Below are 19,587 nucleotides of genomic sequence, written 5' to 3'. Positions count from 1 at the left end.
TTTACGTAGTGACGCATAATACTTTGTAAGTATCTTATTATTTCCGTTTTAGTATTCCGCACTGTAATTGCAAGTAAGTACTTTTATTATTTTACTTATTTACATAATATATAAATGTGCATAGATAAGGCATAACTGTCAGTAGTTTCAATTGAAGTCAAGTATAAATATAGTGTTTGTTGGTAACATCGACTTTTTTACTCTGATAAATTAGAATCAGGTAAATTGTTAATATAATATTTTTCACATAATCAAAATCTGTAATCAAACGGGATGCGATGAAAATAGTCTTTGTATTATCTGTGCGTTTTGTGGTAGGTAAAATGGTAAACAAACATTTTTTTATTTATTTAGGTAAAGAAATATTTATTTTATACTAATTGTCACGATATGTTTACTACTATGATATTCATATATTTTTTGTGAAAGTACTCCCATAGGAAATAAAACCATTTTTCCGGATCTAAATCGCGTATATATTTTTTTTTAAACAAACCACTCCTTTTAGAGCCCTTCACAGGTCCCACGGTCACGGCTGAGAAACCATCTCAGTTAAGTCATGCACGAAATTAGTTACGATTGAAATACTTTAATTGAAAAGATTTTTTTTAGTATTGAATTTTTCATTGTTTTCAGTGTTACCCAGGGTGATTTTAAGTAGCAGTAGAGTTCCTTGTGAAAGAGTTCGTCCAGGGAAATACTGCGACCTTACCTAATTTAGCTGCCAAATAGTAATGTGAGCATCACTGCGTTTCGGTTTGAAGGGTAACAAGGGTGTTGGTGAAATTACAGGCACATGGGACTTTTGATGATGAGCGCAGCGGTTTGGCAGTGCATCTAAGCAACTGTTAAGGATACGCAAATATTGGTATCATGAAAAAATGGAGAGCTGAAAACTGAACTTGACGTGCATTTCCATGATGCATCTAAGTGTTTTCTTTACACACTTCAAATATATACTTGCCTGATGGTAAGGCAAGTACGTAAGCTGATAGTTATACCTATACCATTTTTTACTATGAGTTTATACAAGAATATAAATATAGATAATCTATAAATGTAGGTTTTCAACACATTATTGATTAATAGACCCACAAAAAAACGGTCTCGACGAAAATTGAGCGGAAACTGCCGATGAATAAATTATTGATAGTATGCTTTACACTTAATTTGACTGCGGACATGTTGTGGACTTATTGAGGCTATTGAATGTCAATTCTCTTGGAGTTAATTATGGCAAATTTGCTAAACTTTCTATAAGTATGAATAGCTTCGTTGTGGAACAATACGCATGTTAAATAAAATTATAGAAATAGAAATTGAAACCATTTATTGCAATGCCACGTTATAAAAATCACAATAAATAATTATAAATAAAAACAATAATAACCAAAAAAAAAAACAGTGAAACAAAAAACATTTGAAGAACTATTTTTACTACACTGCTTGAAACTATACTGTCAGGTGTGCAGTTGTGGCGTATGCAAAAGGATCTTATTCCGCTAAAGCCAAAACCGAGAATAGGTTGCGACGCTTGTTTTCACAGAACCCTAGCCGAGTAAGTGACGCGTCTGTGCGTTGCGAAATGAAATAAAATAAACTACGTAAATACTTCCAGGCTTATGTGTATATAGAGTTATTTCAGTGTAAGATCGAATAAATATTTACATGATCTTTGCAATATAGTTAAAAGCGTAAATCAGAATGCGATGATAAAGTCAGGAACTTTTATTATATATTATTTCCATAAACGACTACCACAATAGGGTGAATTCTTCGGGATGTCTGAACAACATTATAATTTTTATTTATAATAATTATTATACCTTACATAAAAGTATTTATACGGTATTTTATTATACGGTCACCGCTCCAACACTAAATATTTATGATGATTGCAAAATATTTTATCGAGTAAAATATTCTTTCAAATTAGTTTTGGACCATTTTATTTTAGCTTGTGTATGTTCTACGTAATAAATTTCTATTAAAAAATTAATCGTCATAATCCATCTGTGACAACAAATCACATAGAGCCTCGTGATGTTTAAAAAAATAATAATAACGTAGCCAAACAAGGAAATGTAATGTAAAATATTCAAGCATTGTTTATAATTTAATTGCAACGTTTACGAAATGATATTCTTAGACGACTTTCAATAGCCCTTGTACGTTGGCAGAATGGATATTAGAATGGCAATTTGAAATGGTCAGTAAAGATAGTATCTTTGATTGTAACTTTGATGTTTGCATGTCGATACCAGTAGCTTTCTAACATTTTGCACTAAATTTGATTAAAAAGATTGTATAAACCCCTGCAAATATTGTACCTAATGTAAGATCACTACATATTTGGGAATAAAACTCTTCTGCCACTCATATTTTACAGGAACACTCTCTTTTAAATAAGGTATAACACAATTATTTGTTAATACGTATAACTCATGAATAGACGTATTACAATTTTGTAATCCATTAATAAAAGTTTAAAAGGTTAGAAACATTTGTTTTTTCCGGTCAATTCTTTAAGGGAACTTTAAAATGTATGCGCTTGTTTACTTTTACCGGGAAGCTTAACATATTTACAAATAATTTTGTTTGGTACACTGTCTTTTAGGTACAATTCGCGTGGCTATAGTAACAATGTCGACTTACCCTTAGTAGTTAAATTCATCCGTACCTCTTCAACACGGCTACCAATCAGTTTCGATTTGCAGTCTGCGGCTTATTAACTCCGGTATTCTGGTAATTATCCTGTGAATTTGTAGCAGTCGTTCAAGTACCATAAATTATACGTGTGTTAAGTGTGTGGTGCATGTACGCGGTTTAACGTAAGTGAAACAAGAGCTCTCATTGCCTCAGTGCTTAGTTACATCGAATATCAGACGTACTTGATCACGTGAGGGCTGTTGATGTGTTGTGTGGGTTAAAGAGGAGTACGTGTGATATCTATACATATGTCCGTGGTGATTTGGCTCTTAATTTTTTTATGATTGCATACTTGTAAGAAACGTAACAAATAATGTATTATATTGCTTTCCTTTTTCAATATTTAGTCATAGGGAATGTAGTTCATTCAACGTGTTTTACTGTTTGTATGATGTACCTACTAAAAACAGTATTTTAACATAGGGCATCTCGCTATCACCTACAAACCATTCTGTCAGTCAGATACCGCAATTCCCTTTGGTGACGTAACTCCGACGTTCAACTTGTACTTGTTTGTATTTCCGCATAGTTTCTATGAAAAGCGTTGTGTTCCGAGCTACCTACTGAGGTTTTGTTAACGTTACTGAATTTGTTGCTAGTGTTGTGGGTGTTTGAATAACGTTAACGTATCATTGCGTACGTTTTCCTCGAAGTTTTCAACGGTGCTTATCTGTAACAAAGAAAGTACTTGTTAATATATTTCAACTTTCAATGCGAAGAAGGTGGTTGTAAAGCAAAAGCTATTGATAATTTTATACCAACTTAAAACAGAAACAGAATATATATGACTTTAATAAAGTTGAACGTGTTGACAGACATACAGTGTTTTTTTATCCGAAACTATAGGAGATACAGGAAAACTGTCTAAGGAACCATTAGGACTTTTTTGTGAAAGCAAATTTGACATAGTCAATTTGTTGGTCAAGCGTGAGTGAGTGTTGTCCATAAAAATGAATTACATTGACAATTTTTTTTTGGTGTTGATCGACTCAATTTCTTGTAAGAATCATTTTGTTATATTGGAATAAAAAATCGGGACAGCAGAAGTTGGTCAAATTTAATAAAATGTTTTTCATGGAAGAAATCAATTTCCTCGGATACAATGAAATGATCCTTACAAAATAACTGAGCCTATCAGCATAAAAAAAAAAATGCCAATATTATTAATTTTAATGGACAACTCAAGCTTGACCAAAAAATTGACTACGTTAATTTTGTTTTCACAAAAACGGAACTAATGGTTCCTCAGACAGTTTCATTGTAACAACTATGGTTTCAGGCTTCCCCATACGTCCCAGTAAAAAAAAACACACTGTATATCGCTCGAAACAGAGATTTTTGTTTTGCGTGTCCGGGAGAAAACTTTCATGGATGTCATAGGCTTGAAGTATATGATATGTCGGACGTTTCTAACGGACTAAGACCTCCTCCCCTGTTAGTTAACTCTTGCTTTTGCAACAACCGTTCAATCTGTTATTTTTGAAATTATCAATTTTCATTTACTTTTACACGTTGTTCAAGCGAAGCCGAAATTTAGAAGTAAAACAAGAATATATAATAAGTTTATTTAATTATTTAACAGAAACAGCATTTATTATCTCCCAACAAGTAATAATAATAACAATAATAACGCGCACACACCCATAGCCCCGCGCTAGGGAAACCCTGTGTTACGGGTGCCATGGAGACATACATAGACAAATTATACCCAAACTTAAGAGAGAGATAAATGTAGTCCATACAAATATTTCTCCCGGCTCTCATTCCGGAACTTTGCGTAGTAACCGTTCGGCTATTGAGGCAGTCACAAATACAAAATATAAGTACGTGATTGACCATAGAGTTTAGATACGTGAGACAGGAGCCCAAACTAGGTAAGTCCTGTGCATTCTTAGCTCCCCTCCAGGCAGTAGTACAGTCAGTAAACATACCAAAAACTGAATTTTAATAAACGTCGAATAGTATTAAAGAACGACACTCTCATATAAAAAAAACTCATCTAAAAATAATAATAAAAGTGGTAAGAAAATTACACCTTTTAATAACCATTTCTTCCTACTTGCTTTTCAATTACTACGCTAGACTATCACAATAGGGTTTTAAATTTACCAATTTACCTCGTATTTAAACACATACCTCGTATGTGTTTAACACAAATATTTTGATCTTTTCAATATTTTGTGATTTGTACTGTTTTGTGTGATAAACTTTAAAAATATATAAGATGATTTCTTTTTATAAACAATAACTCGAATGAAAATCAAAATATACACAGTCCATAATATATTTAATTCTTGCAACAACAACTTTAATATTCATAGTGCGTTGTGTTCAGACAGCTAGTTGCAATGTTATTGCAATTAATGAACTAGACCGTTTGCAATCGGAGCTACAAAGGTATGGGTGATCAAATTAGTGGATCGGGGTGACCATACAGGTATCACTTATGCACCCCACGTACAGGCTAGTTACATCAATTTTGGGCACATCGACTCACCCCTCTATGATTTAATACTATCACCAAGATTTGCATGTCACAGGCATCCTGGCTAGCGACTCTGTGACAAACCCAAATCCTCGTGTTACGTGGAACAGATTTCAGTTATAGCGTACACCTGTATAAATTAATTCCCCTCACATTAACATAACGCCTCAGCTAGCGTTAATTGGTAATATTCGTGTAATTTGGACTGTATTGATATCACAGATTAGATGGTATAAATTAGCATGCATAAATATTATGCGTTAATATGTCAATGAAAAACGAAATTAGTTTTAATATCGGCTACAGAATGTTTAATACGAGATACGAAAGTTTATAATTGCGTATCGATTTTTGTTAAATTTTGTAACTGCCAGAGAGGTTTTGGACCATCTCCAGTTTTGAAACACATGATCTTTGTACAAAATTCCTAAAGGTTTTAGTTGAAGAAGATTTCTTTATATTTTATGTAGACTCTTCTTTGTTTTATTGTCTAAAGTGTATTTTTCTTTCTTTCAATACATCGTACATTGATTACAAATCAACCTGCATTGGCACGTAACCATACCTGTCATTTGTCCCTCTGCAAACACAACAGTTAATGAGAGGCATGTTTCCCCAAAATATGTTCCACGTCACAACAATGGACTAGACCAGTAGATTTTGAATTAACAGTGCAGTTGGACAAGTTTAGCATTAATTGACTGGTGACTTGTATAGCTGACTAGTTACAGACCATGTGTAGCCCGAGGGTGACGAATATGCATCAACCAAATATGTTTGCGTGCATGACAAAGACACGTCCAGAAGGTAGGGAAGTTTATTCTAAATAACTATCCAATAACAACTTTGATTTTAAGGCCCAGTGTAAGAATATTTGCATTTTTTTAGAGTGTGGTTTGTAATAATTAGACAATAAATAATTCCAACAACAAATATTATAAACAAAAAAGTCAAAGAAGAGTTCCAAAGAACAAAACACGATTGACCAATTTTAGTTGCATAAATGACCACTAAAACTAAACAACATAGTCTTTATATGTACAAATATTCTCATTTAAAATAGCTAAGCATATTTATAATGCCCTAATTTTGACAGCTCTACGTTACGAGAATTACAGGTAAAGTTTACATCTAACACTTTCATTGTGTAGACTTGCCTAAAAAGGCAATGTTCTTAATACGCCGTTAGCTGAAAAATTTAACCAAAACTTAATAAAACCAGTTTTGGTCCAAGGTTCACATTATTTCTTTCTATCCAATTCACAGATTTAATTCGGTTTTACTCTAAAAAAGTCTGCTAGCTATAGTGATAACCGATATATCCCACATTTCGGGCAATTATGGGGGTGGAAGAAAGGCGCCCTGACTGGCGCATTATTCCTTTTCTGTATCAGAAGCATTTCATCATCAGCGCGCTCTTATCCTTCAAAATCGAAACGCAGTATGCTCACATTGGTACTTGGAGTCAGAATTAGGTAAGGTGGCAGTACTTCCCTGGACGAACTCTTTTACAAGGAGCTCTACTGCAACTTTACGGTTACTGTAGTATATTATTGAACCGTTAGCATTGTTTGATTCTATTATTTAAAAAAGACGAATCTCTTTTATCTAACCTACGAGAGTCATAAATTAAGATATCTCAAAACTGTCAAGTATTTAAAGAAATAAACACGGAATTAAAAATTACAGAAAAATTAAATATTTTAAAAACGAACGAAAACTAAACGTTGATTTCGATTATTAAAATATCGAGGGCCTGTTTTGAATGACAAATGGCCGTGATTGTGGCATTGTTTCTGTTTCGTACGCTCGCTCAATTTAGCCCATTGTTACACTAACACGTGTCTTTGTAATACTTATAACATAAAAAAACGTTCAACGCTACTTTTATCATTGACAAAATTGAAAACAAATATTTTAGAGAAATATATAAGTATATAATAATAATACTTAGCCTATATGTCTATGGTTCCATAGCTGCACACAGGCCTATAGTTAACAAGCGGGTCTAAAGTGGTTTGGGAATTTAACACACATTACTAAATTGCTTTACTGGTGCGTGCAGGTTTTCTCACGATGTTTTCCTTCACCGAAAATGGTAATTTATATAATAATGGTAAAATTAAAATTACCTTTGTGATTTAAAGCGCTGAGTAGCACTATAAGGGCGCATTTATTCGACACGAATTTCAACGCACTCACCCTGCGTGGTCGTCGAGCGGAGTACGCTTGCCGCCGCATAGCGACCGCGCAGACTGTCATGGCAAAAAATGCTCTATTCATTTAGATTTTACGTTTTAACTTAAATGAGCGTCCCGGGCGCGAGCGAGTCTGGCTTGAATTTGATCTACGCGGCGACCCGTGCGGCGACCGAGAGACGACCGCACAGTTAAATTATTCAGAGGAATTTAAATGTTGTTGCCTAGTAAATAGAATTCACATTCGCCATTAATGTACATGAAGGCGTGGTAGCTGGGCGGTCGCCGTGTGGCGCTGCGCTGTGCCGCGCGAAAATTTTCTTCTCGTGTAACTGGGCGCTACTGTTATGTTCAGGCGTGGCTCTTACCACCAGGCGCACGACTTTGTCGTCCCGTCATTTGGTACCATAAGAAAATTATTCGGGCGTAAATTCCGAAACTGAGAGGTGCAAGCCCGAATTCGAATACACAACCCTCTGCTTGAGAGGCGGTAGGTTAAACCTTTAGGGCGCGTTTTTACGACACGAATTTCATCGCGCTCACTCTGCGCGGTCTGCGGCGGCCGCCGTGCGGTCGAAAAGCGGAGTCCGCGGCGGCCGCCGCGCGGTCGAAAAGCGGAGTCCGCGGTGCCCGCCGCGCGGTCGAAGAGCGGAGTCTGCGGCGGCTGCCGCCCAGCGACCGCGTGCACGTGTTCAGAGCCGAACTGCCATGGCAAAATACGCTCTATTTATTTAGCTTTTAGCTGGAAGGCACTAGCTTGTCTTTTGTCTCCGCGCGGTCGTAGAGCGGACACCGCTCTCTTTAACCGCGTAGCAGCCGAGCGAAAATTTTCTCCTCGTGTGTCTGGGCGCTTAGGCTACCACGGATTCAATGTCAATGATAATTACAATATATCAATTCAGGGAAAAAAGTAAATTAAGGTACTTAATGACGAGATTATATAAATATTTATGTACTTTTTTATGTATATGAAATAAGCCTAATTGAATTCTTGAACAATTGCCGTGTGATATTTTCTCATTCCATGATCTTCTTATGAAAGATAATTACTAATAAATCACAGGAAATGTGGCACATTTAAATTCAGAATAACATGGCGTCTTTCTACACAAATGGGGCCATGAGGTATGACACGAAATCGAAAACCAAAGATACAGAATTTAGCTTAAATAATATATGATGCTATCGATTTTCTGTAATGCGCTGCCTGTAATTTGATTGCTCGGTGCCCGTGCAGAAAATTGATGGTTATCGTAGCAAAAATTGTATTGTAAGATTTAAGGGATGGGACTATTACATACCATAAAAATTACCTACAAGAAAAAGTACCTACAAGCGTTAATTGTATTTGAAGATTTTAATTTTGCTTAGCGCAAAAACAGGTGTGACTTTTGGTAACGGTTAAATTTTTTAAGAAATTAGGCGGATCTAGGTTTATACTGTGGGGACTAGATGAGGAGGTCCGGCGATCGATTTCCGGTACGATCAAATTGGTTCCCTGGCACATTTGGAAGACATTGTTAGAATATACCATAACTTATAATAAATTTAAAATGAAATCAGTTGAATTCTACGTGTCTTTAAAAAAAAATAGTTAACCAGGGAAGTAACTTGTAAATGCGCAGTGATAAAGGGAGAGCAATTTTGGCAGAGAGTCAACAATCATGCCAGCCTTCCACTTCTAACGTTGACCCAATCCATTAGCTTAACCCTTTTCGTAAAGCCAGCTAGCAAGAAAGTAGTCATTAGTAATATTATTAATACCTAATCTACTTTTGTCAAAATAATCAATTCACTCGGTACTGCCCTATGATTGTTAATTACGAGTTTATTGACTTTATATATACATAATTAACTTTGGTTTTACCTGAATTATGGACACATTGCAGTTCCTTATTGTTACATAAATGTCGATAAACTATTATACCATTAACATGGAGGTCTATGTTTACGGTTCACTTCCAGGTGGAATAGTAGTAAGCATGTATTCTACTTAAAAAAGGCAAACCAATATTTAAAGACACAAACTAAGAATAACGTTCTCTTCCTTCATAAATACTTTCACGTAACAATGGAAAATTAAGTAAACATAAAGATTTTATAGCGCCTGCGGATTTCTATACATGATAATATTAGAAATCTCTACCCTAATAACATCAAACGAAGTCCAATCGATGAAATGTCTATGTCAAACTGTACTTCTTAAAATATATACGAATATATCAGAACAGTTTATTTGTAAAAGTCGTTAAAAATTTAAGCGCTCGTTTCATACAGCAAATTTTTTGTACTTTTGTTAATATTTTTTCGTAACTTGTTTTATTTGCCGTAGTAGCTTAACTGTTTGATGATGAACATACTTCCAATATATACAGTGTAATTTAATATTGTTTCTTTACAATTTTTGTTCAAAAGTTGTAAAAAAACATTAAAAGCTATCTAACTGCAACGTGTACAGCATATGTGGATTATATTTTACAAAGCCGCTTGTTTAACACGATAATCTCAGGCTCAATATCATGGAAACAATATTACTTTTTCGCCCACGGCCGTAAACTGACTGTATGGTTTAATTTAACTTCTCTGCGAGTCGTTTGTATTCAAGTTCATCACTTCGAGAAAAGGACAGACACATCAAATCGTCACCTAAGGTATAGGAAAGAAGTAATACTACTCGTGTCAAAGTCATTTGGATGCTACACGGATAAAGAATCAAAAACCATCTTGTGTTGCTAAAATTAGAGCACGTTGGGAGGTGGAGCGCTGTAAATAAGGGTGCGAATCGTCTAGTCTGTTGCTACGGCGGGCACGCGTAGCGGTTCGTCGCTTCGAAGCGGTCGCGTCGGTGTGACCTCTTTATCGCGTAGCCGCTGTAACCGCCAGTTCACGGCCACCCCTGAAGAGGCTTGATTGCACTCTACTCTAGCTAACTTTGACTTACACAATAATTTAGAAGTTTGAAGTTAATTTTGACTGCACGAGTATTTTGATTAAAGAGAGACTGTGCGCTGGACATTATTAACACAAAATTGGGTGTATTTAAGCCTAATTCGTTTGCAAATACATGATATTCTTTATTTATTTACGAATTCACTTTATTGCTTGTATATCATGTAATTTCTCGTTGCTGATATTAATTTTGTTTCAATTCAAAATGTTAAACACAAAGTGATTTGAACACTTTATATCGCATTAAAATAACTGAACTAAAGCTGCATTAAACATATGTACGTTGAAATTGACCCAAATGAAATCCACATTTCATATTGCGTTTTCGCTTCACCTAACAGCGTCAGATAAAATTTTCCGCTTCAAAGTTCTCGCAAACTAGATCGCTTACAGCGAGTCGGGCGAGTTACCAGGCGAGCAGAAACCGCCGGAGTCCCTGTTACACGTGCTGCACGCACACCAGCAGACACTGCACTCTATCAATACACTCTGCATACTCTCACAACTACTCACACAGACGTAGCAGACTGGAAAACGCGTTTAGCCGGAAAAGATGGGACAGATCAATACACTAAGAAGTTTCTTTTTACTTTATTTTTACCTATCAACTTTTGAAAGCGTTATGAAATCTAATTTTAAATTAAAAGGAAATCTTACGTACATTTTCGTTTGAAGTAAGTAGAGCAACCTTTACAATACATAACGTAGTCACAAAAGCCCCTTCTTAGAATCGAGCTAAAATTAAAAACCTAAAGTGGATTTGAGTTCTCTTTTACAAGTCAGAGCTAAGTTAATGAGCCGCGTCGTGGATTTATTAGCGATGTAAGCCTTGCGATATTGTTCACAAATAATATTTTGAATTGAAATTTTCCGCTAGTTTCCGGTAAGAGTTTCGTTAGGACGCTGTTTAAGCGATTTCTTTAAGCTGGTGAACTTGGTAAAGAAATTCATAGAGCCCCTTTGGTGCACTTGTATAAAACGCGGCTATGTGACAAAATATTTTTTTAGATAAGTATAAAAAAAACCATAATCCATAATTCTAAAGAATATTGAAATTGTTTAATGATATTTTAGCTATGCGTCATGAGAGTAAGTTCCGATGCGTCAGACACTTTAACTAATTTTAACTGATTTTAAATAAAGAATATTGAGTTATATATTATAGTATTTAAAACAGATATTTGACCATTAGTCATTAGCCGCGTTTTAGTTAGTGGCCGGTCGTATAGCGAAAAGAACCAGGTTATGGGCCTGAAAATTGAAACACTTTTTATGATTTATTTATCTATGAACAAAGCTAGTCTAAACCACACGCGTTCTAGAGTTGAAAATCCAATGCTATGTTTGGTAACGGATAATTCGCTAATACGGCGACTGAGAGCCGAATAACTTGGTTTGACTAATTGCAGGTTACGGTACTTTTGCAGGCGTAGTCTATTTAATTACGTATCGTCCTAGAACTTTCTGTTTTATACACCAACCCTCCTTCGCCTCCTACATACCACCCCTTACTGTAACAAGACCGTGGAGGGGTTGTGTACGGGAGGGTGGATCGCATTTGATAACTTTGACTATGACTCTTCGACAGTTCCCGGAACTGTAGCTGAAAGAGAAGGTAAAATAATACAAAAACAAAACAAAGCAATTAGGTTTTATGTTTAGAGAATTTTTGAGGTTTTATTTCTTTTGTTTCGATTTCCTTAGCGCTGAATGTTACAATTGTGGCCAAACCAAAACATCAAACGTCTGTAGGTATCGATTGTAGCGGCTATAGCTTGCGTTATTGGCCGCAATTTATTTTCAACGTGTCAAATTACAGTCAAGAAGTTATTGTATGTCGTTATATTTTTGTAACTGAAAACAAAATTTTGTACTCTGTTATGTCTCCAAAATATATGTTGCACACTTTTAACATATATTAGCACTGATAATAGATTTTTGGTAAAAATTGTAAATATACTTCATTGTACGTTAAAAATGATAATAGCAACATGGAACATAATGTAAATGTATCAGAAAGGTCCGTGCAGTGACGGATAAGAACACAATTCACCGTCCCTTTCTCTTCCCGTGTGTGTCATATTAGGCGACTGAGGGAACACCGAGCTAACAGCAGCTCTACTGGTGGTAGAGCTTAAAAAACCGTCTGGTTAGTGACCACCGTATGAGCACCATATGCACGTTGGATGCGTTCCGGGATCAATCAGTATATAACCAGAGTCCGAGGGCACACTACTGCGATATTTGTGGTCTGTGGAGGCTTCTGTCAAACCAGTCCCAGGACAACCGCATTGACCTGCCGGCGATGGAGACTCGTAGAAACGGTTATTCCGCTGTCCGCTCGCAGCACAGTACAGGGGCCCGAGCGGGCCTAACCAGCTCGTGAAGCTGCCTCACCATGTCGTAAATAATCTTGCGATGGTTCGTCGTGCCGGTTGGTGACCGGGAGGTGGGGTCTCGGCGGCCATACCGGCCCTTTAGCAGTACCATTCCCTGCTTCACGCATCTTTTTATTTCCAAAATGTTAGAACAAAAGGTCACGAATATCCGAGGACACCACAGTAACCTCAATGCTGTCCACTATCACCTCGAAAGAGCTCGGCTTGCAATGTTGTCTCTGGCGGAGACGCAAATACTCTGCCCGACTGATATGAACTACTTGAACTACCCTGGCTATGTTCTTGAACAGTAGTTCAAAGCAAAAGCTGCCTGTTTGTCCGGGCGGATGTTTGCTGTCGCCGTCTGCGTCATTTGGAGGACCCATCCTTCCACCCTTGGGGTACATGTAGATTTGGGCTCTAATTGCCGTGTCTATGTCTGCCTCTACCGATCCCACCACGGTGACACAGAGACAACTCATCTTATAGACCACCTAAGTACGGTGGCAGACTACGTGCAGGCTCAGTTTCCTACAGCGGAATTAGTATTTTTGGAGGACTTTAATGCTCACCATGAGTCATGGTTAGGCTCCTCTAGAACTGATCATGCTGAAAGATCTGCCCACGCACTTGCCCTCTCTCACGATCTCATTCAACCAGTGAACCAACCCACCCGGATTCCAGATAGAATCAGCGACGCGCCCTCCTCATTAGACCTTCTGTTGACTTCTCGTCCAGAGGGTTATCAAATAGAGATCCGAGCCCCCATGGGCACCTCGAATCACTGTTTGGTATCCGCTAAAGTGCAACAGACAAGCGTAAAGGTTAAACGCCGTATTTGGCATCAGCAGATTGGGACGGCTTGCGGGACTACTTTGCATCCATTTCTTGGCGACAGCTAGTGCAACTGCTGTTGCTGATGACATCTTGTTAGGGATGGAATACAATTTCCTGCATTGTGATCTCATCAGTAATAGGAGGCATAATCGCTGGTTCAACCGTGAGTGTGCAGAGGCTATTGGGAACAATCAAGGTGCATACCGCGCTTGGACCAGGGGGCGCGCTTCACATGATCTCCAAATAAACTCATTAAAGACGGCCTATAACAATGCCACCAAGTCCTGCAAAAGGGCGTATATTAAACCGGATGCCCAGCGTGTTGCAAGAGTTGGCCAAGGGCTTCTAACGCATCCCACGGATAGCCGTATCTACTGGCGTGTAGCAAAGGCCATTACATCAAACTTCTGCCAAACGTTGCTGCCCCCGCTGAGATGTTGTGATGGCAATCTGCGAAAATCTGGGAAAAAAATAAAAACTGCGTATCTGAAATGTCCACTGTGCTAACGTGGCTATATCGTCTGTCACTCTGTTCGGGTTGTGTACCGGACTCTTGGAGACAGGCTAATGTGCAACCTGTCCCTAAAAAGGTGACCGTTCAGACCCGACTAATTGCCGCCCCATAGCCATCACTTCCCTCATATGCAAGGTTTTGTGAACGGAGTCTTAACAAACAACTGATCCAATACCCAGAAGATCACCCTATAATTAGTGATCGTCAATATAGGCTTTGGCCGAAACGATCGACGGGAACTTCTAGCGTACTTATTGCATCCTTGGCTATTAGCCTTGAGATGGCCAAAGCATTTGATCAGGTCTGACACAGTGCTCTTTTCTCCAAGCTCAAGAGCGGAGAATTCGTGTCATTTCTGACGGCTGCGTTGCGAGGTTTATGACTGTGAATGCCACAGGGTTCCAGAGGGTACCATAGGGTTCCGACCTATCCCCCACACTTTTTCTTCTTCATATAAACGACATGTTTTCTCTTGAACATTCATTGCATGCAAATGATAACACAGTTCACGGGGAATATCATGGATGCCCAACGGCTGGGCGAGCTGAAATCGAGAGGGAGCATTCAGATCTTGTCATTGAGCTCAACAGGGTTTTTGAACCTCATTCATGATTATGTATATTTGCCCGCGCAGAAGAAGGGCCACAGGACGAGCAGCAATTGGTAGCCCTTCAGCGGATGTTGTTTCGTCCTAGTCCGGACGTAGTCAAGCTATGAGCTCGAAGGAAGCTCAGCAAGGTAGCAACTGCCAACCCGAAGGTAATTCAATCTGAAGGTGATTCACTCCGAAAGTGATTCACTCCGAAGGTAATTCACTCCGAAGGTAATTTCCCTAAAGCGGGAACTTTCACTTTCACAACGATTTACGTACGTTAACTGTGATTGGAATAAATTATTATTATTATTATATTATATTTGTGTTCAATTTTTAATTAAACTTTTAGATTTGAAAAATGATTTATTAAAAAATAACTTAACAACGTTGTAACGTTCCGTTACTATATACATACATACATACACATTATTCTTATGGTCAATTGTTCGGCACCTGTTGTAGCTTCTTTCACGTGATTAACTGACTTCGTGGCGTAACGGTTACCATTCTGGTCTGCCACGCAGAGGTCCTGGATTTGAATCCCGGGTCTAGATAAATATTTGTATGGCCTACATTTATTTGTTGCGTTAGCTTGGGTGTAATTTGTGGTTGTCTATGTGTGTATCCATGGCACCGCGATATAAGGACTTCCTAGAGCGGGGCTATGAGTGTGTGCGTTATTATTATTTTGGATATCTATTTTACACTCTCGACCCTCGCATGGCCTAAAAGATTTTTTGAATTGTTAAATGGTAGAGGCGTTATTTAATAATAACTATATAATTGGTTGAAATGTAATTTAAAAAAATGAAGATATATCTCAAAAATTAATTTCTTTCTAAGAACGACTCACAAATATAGTTCCAAACTTCATCTACGAACCAACCTACACGTACCTTCTGATCTATTCAGTATGTTTTTTAAGTATTATTTGAAGATACTAAATATATAAACTATCTACCATATTAAAACACCTAGGTGGAATTTCGCTTTACCAAGAAAATGATACAAAAGCTTTAGTTTACCATTAGGCAAGTTCCTATAATTTAAGTTTTGAACTAAATAAGAGATAACTACCAGAGATAAGGTTGGACTATTTATATTCAAGAAGTTTATTCCAATTTACAAAACTTGAAAACATAGTTAAATCACACAGGACACAGATTCTCATAGTTTTGTAAGCAATTCTCAAGTAGATTTTCAATGGAAACATTTTAATGTAGTTTGTCAGATACTAATTAAGTTAACCCTTAACAATACATAGGGCTACGTATTGTGTAGTATAGGAACTTGCCACTCACATAAACAATATTTAAAAAGTAATTACAACATTTGAAAATGGAACTCTTTGGCTGTAGAATACAGTTTGTTTCATCTGACTGTCACTTGTTTTTACATTGTGGCGTCATTTTAGAAATTGGTTGTCCATGTCAAACCCATGGTAGAAATCACCATGGATTTAACTCGTGAAAATTTTCGTAGTAAAATTTTCTACGACTTTAAGTGTAATTTAACAGCTTAGCGGAGCTTAGCTCGGCTTCAAAGTTCTTTTGGCGATTAAGCACCATGCAAGATGACTATTTATAGCTGGTTTGCAGAATTCAAACGCTGTCGTGTGAATCTCAGTGACGAATTTTATGATGGTCGCCCTTCCACTGATGTCAACAACAAAAACATCGATGTTGTGCGCCGTATGATCAAAACAGACAGGCATGTGACATACCATGAGATTCGGGGATCTTTAGGCATAGGTATGAGTCAAATACAATCAATACTACACAAACATTTCGGTGTGAAAAAGCCATGCTCTCGATGGATCCCACACAATTTGACTGAGGCTCAAAAAACGGATAGCGTCACTTGGTGCAATGCCATGCTTACCAGATTCAACGAAGGGGCGTCAAATTTGGAGTGGGACAAAGTAACAGGTGACGAAACATGGATTTATAGTTACGACCCCAAAACAAAGCAGCAATCGAGCGTATGGGTCTTTCGAGATGACCCGAAATCAACCAAAGTGGCGCGCGTGCAAAGTGCCTCTAAGCGGGTGATTGCTTCTTTTTTAATAAAACTGGACACGTGGCTACTGTTGCTTTGGGGAATCGTTGTATCGTGAATAGTGATTGGTACACGACCATTTGTTTGCCGGAAGTTATTGACAAACTCCGTAAAAATAATCGTAAACGCCGTATCATCTTGCACCACGATAATGCCAGTTCTCACGCGGTCAGACAGACAAATGAATTTTCGTAGGTGAACAACGTTGACTTTATGAGCCATCTCGCGTACAGTCCCGACCTGGCACCTTGTGACTCATTTATTTCCAAAAATTAAGAACCAGTTACGCGGTCAACGATTTTCATCACCTGAAGAGGCTGTCGAAGAGTATGAAAAATATGTTTCAGAGATTGTCACGGAGGAGTGGCATAATTGTTTTCAAAATTGGTTCATTCGTATGAAAAAGTGCATTAACGCTAACAGAGAATATTTTGAGAAACAATAAATTCATTTCTGACCATTTATAGTATTTTTTTCTTATTCATTCCGGAAACCTATAAACATCGATATCATTGCATATAATACTGATGTTGCTGTTGTCTTTTGCATTCCTTTATTTGCTCCAAGTATAAAAGAAATTTTGAGGAACCATTAGTGAAAACTTTAACTTGTTATAAAAGGAAGCTACAGTGAAGCTTCCATTCAATTCAAATATTACTTTATAAAAGATGGCAATCAACAAAGCATTTTCATAGAGTTTATTTCTGGAAATCAAATTATTTCGCTGTGTTTGTAAATAGCGAAAAAATAAAATTGCTCAGTAGATATTAATGGCAACATTTACAATAAACAAAAAATAACAGCGAATGAATAGCAACACCTCTTGCCAGGGCTGGTAGCTGTAAAGGTGTCTAACAGGGTGATAAAACTTCCCTAGATTTCTCATAGATGGTGCTACGGCTAAAAAGTCGTTGAAAAATAAGTACAAAGACACGACAATAAGTACATGGAAAAATTCGTGAGGTCCGCTGATTCGTTCCGTGGCTTAGTTGGTATAGCGTCTGACACGGTATGATGGAAGCCGTCGGTTCGAATCCGGCTGGATCGAAGGAATTTTTTCTGAGTGTTCAATATTTGTATTAATAATTGTAACAAATTAGTTGAGTAATTTCACAAAAAATAATTGAATATCAATTCAATAAAAATTAAAGAAAATAACAGTTTAGGAATTTTGTCAAGGATTAACAATAACAAGCGCACAGTATAAAAAATAATAGCAACATTATCAATCAACATGTTGCCAATGATTTCTGCCACCTTGTACTTTACACAGCTAAACAACGTATTAATATGTAAAATGTAAGACACGAAACGACTATCGTTTTGTGTTAATTACAACAGCTTTAATTTGGAAAGTGCCATAAAATCCAGTTTTTACTCCTTTATTGAAAGATATATCATCAATTTAACACAAAACAATCTTAGAAAATTATGCACTTATTTCGTTTACCATACAAGATGCCAAGTCTCTACAAGTGTGTACCACACTACAACAAAAAAAAAAATCAATGAAATACAACGTTGTAAAATTATGGGAATAGTTACATAAGCGGATGTAAATGTCAGAAAAATTGCTTGCACATAAACGAAAAAACTGCTTGGAGTGTTTTTAATATGAAATATATGTCTATGTCAATGTCTCTATGATATTCCTTTATTATTATCTTGTTCTAAGATATTATTCTGTTAATACAATAAAACAATTTTTGAATTTATGAAAAGCGACATGAACGAATAACTCAACGCAAACATTCAGAAACTACTTTTCTAAGTGGGGCGTATCGGGACGTCCCTTTTCTTATTTCAAGAGTTACATGAGGCATATACGTACGACGATTGTCAAGGGGAAAGCGAGGAATTGCTCCAACTGTACACACGACTAAAGTTTTTGTTTTTTATAATATCAAGTGACGGGATTAACGAGTCGTGCGCATGATGGTAAGTTACAGGCCTGTCCATAACAGTTGCAGTGCCACTCAGAGCTTTAAATCGCAAAGTTCAGAGGGGCAGTGCCACGGCGCCCGTCACCTTAAGACTTTAGTTGACAAGTCCCGTGTGCCTGTAATTTCACTAGCATCCTTACCCTTCAAGACTGGAATACGGTAAAGTTCACACGACTGCTTGGCGGCAGAAATAGGTAAGGTGACAATACTTCCCTGGAGGAACTCTTTCACAAGGAGCTCTACTGCTACTAGCTTCTGTAATAACTCTTTTTTACACCTCTTTGTACTACACTGCGCTCCCTTTGTACATAATTGGCTTCTAATTGCGCTTGACTAGTTGTTCAAATGTAAACTTGTCCTTTTTGCAGCGAGTATATGCGGAAGATCTCAAACGAAGCCCTTTGCCAATCGCTTCCGAACGATATTTTCAGAGGGAAAATGGAAATATATATTACAAAAGGCTTCCGCCATTGGTGTATCGATACCGTTTGATATTTGGAGTGATGATTGTATCTCTGCAATCTAATGTTTGATGTATGGAATAGTTTTATATCGAGTTGTTAGGTTTTTGCTATTGTTACACAAAAGAAATGAAACTATTTTCGAATCTCATTCGCGATTAGTTGGTTTTTTTTTAAAAACCGACATTTGGGACTCTCTACAGGTATTATGTTTACTTCTCACTGGTCGACTGTTGTGGGTAATTATAGTTACTTTTCTCTGTCTAATTTCGGTGACAATTTTTATTATTCATGTATCCTAGTGTATTATCATGAAATATTACGTTTTTAAACTATTTCATTTTACAGTACTTGAACACTAAATACTGCTTCACGATATCAAAGTACGTATTCATGGCATACCTACTTCATATTGTTGATAGTTTCATTTGAAATTTTAAAACGTACATGAAATTAAACT

General features: G+C 37.1%; 1 protein-coding gene across 1 annotated transcript in view; it reads right to left on the bottom strand.

Moving 5' to 3' along the window:
• The window catches only part of LOC113238017 (sex determination protein fruitless), an 84,693-nt gene that overhangs the window by 26,860 nt on the left and 38,246 nt on the right, over window positions 1–19,587 (bottom strand). Inside the window, exons 2-3 of the mRNA XM_026474739.1 lie at window positions 3,350–3,379; window positions 2,656–2,754 (exon numbers count right to left, since the gene is read on the bottom strand). Of these exons, the coding sequence (XP_026330524.1) occupies window positions 2,656–2,674 (19 nt within the window). The 5' untranslated portion in view covers window positions 2,675–2,754; window positions 3,350–3,379. The remainder of the gene's footprint in view (window positions 1–2,655; window positions 2,755–3,349; window positions 3,380–19,587) is intronic.

The sequence above is a fragment of the Hyposmocoma kahamanoa genome, unplaced genomic scaffold (assembly GCF_003589595.1).
Source record: "Hyposmocoma kahamanoa isolate Upper Pololo Valley unplaced genomic scaffold, ASM358959v1 94, whole genome shotgun sequence".
Lineage (NCBI taxonomy): Eukaryota > Metazoa > Arthropoda > Insecta > Lepidoptera > Cosmopterigidae > Hyposmocoma > Hyposmocoma kahamanoa.
This window is presented reverse-complemented; position numbering and strand designations above follow the sequence as displayed.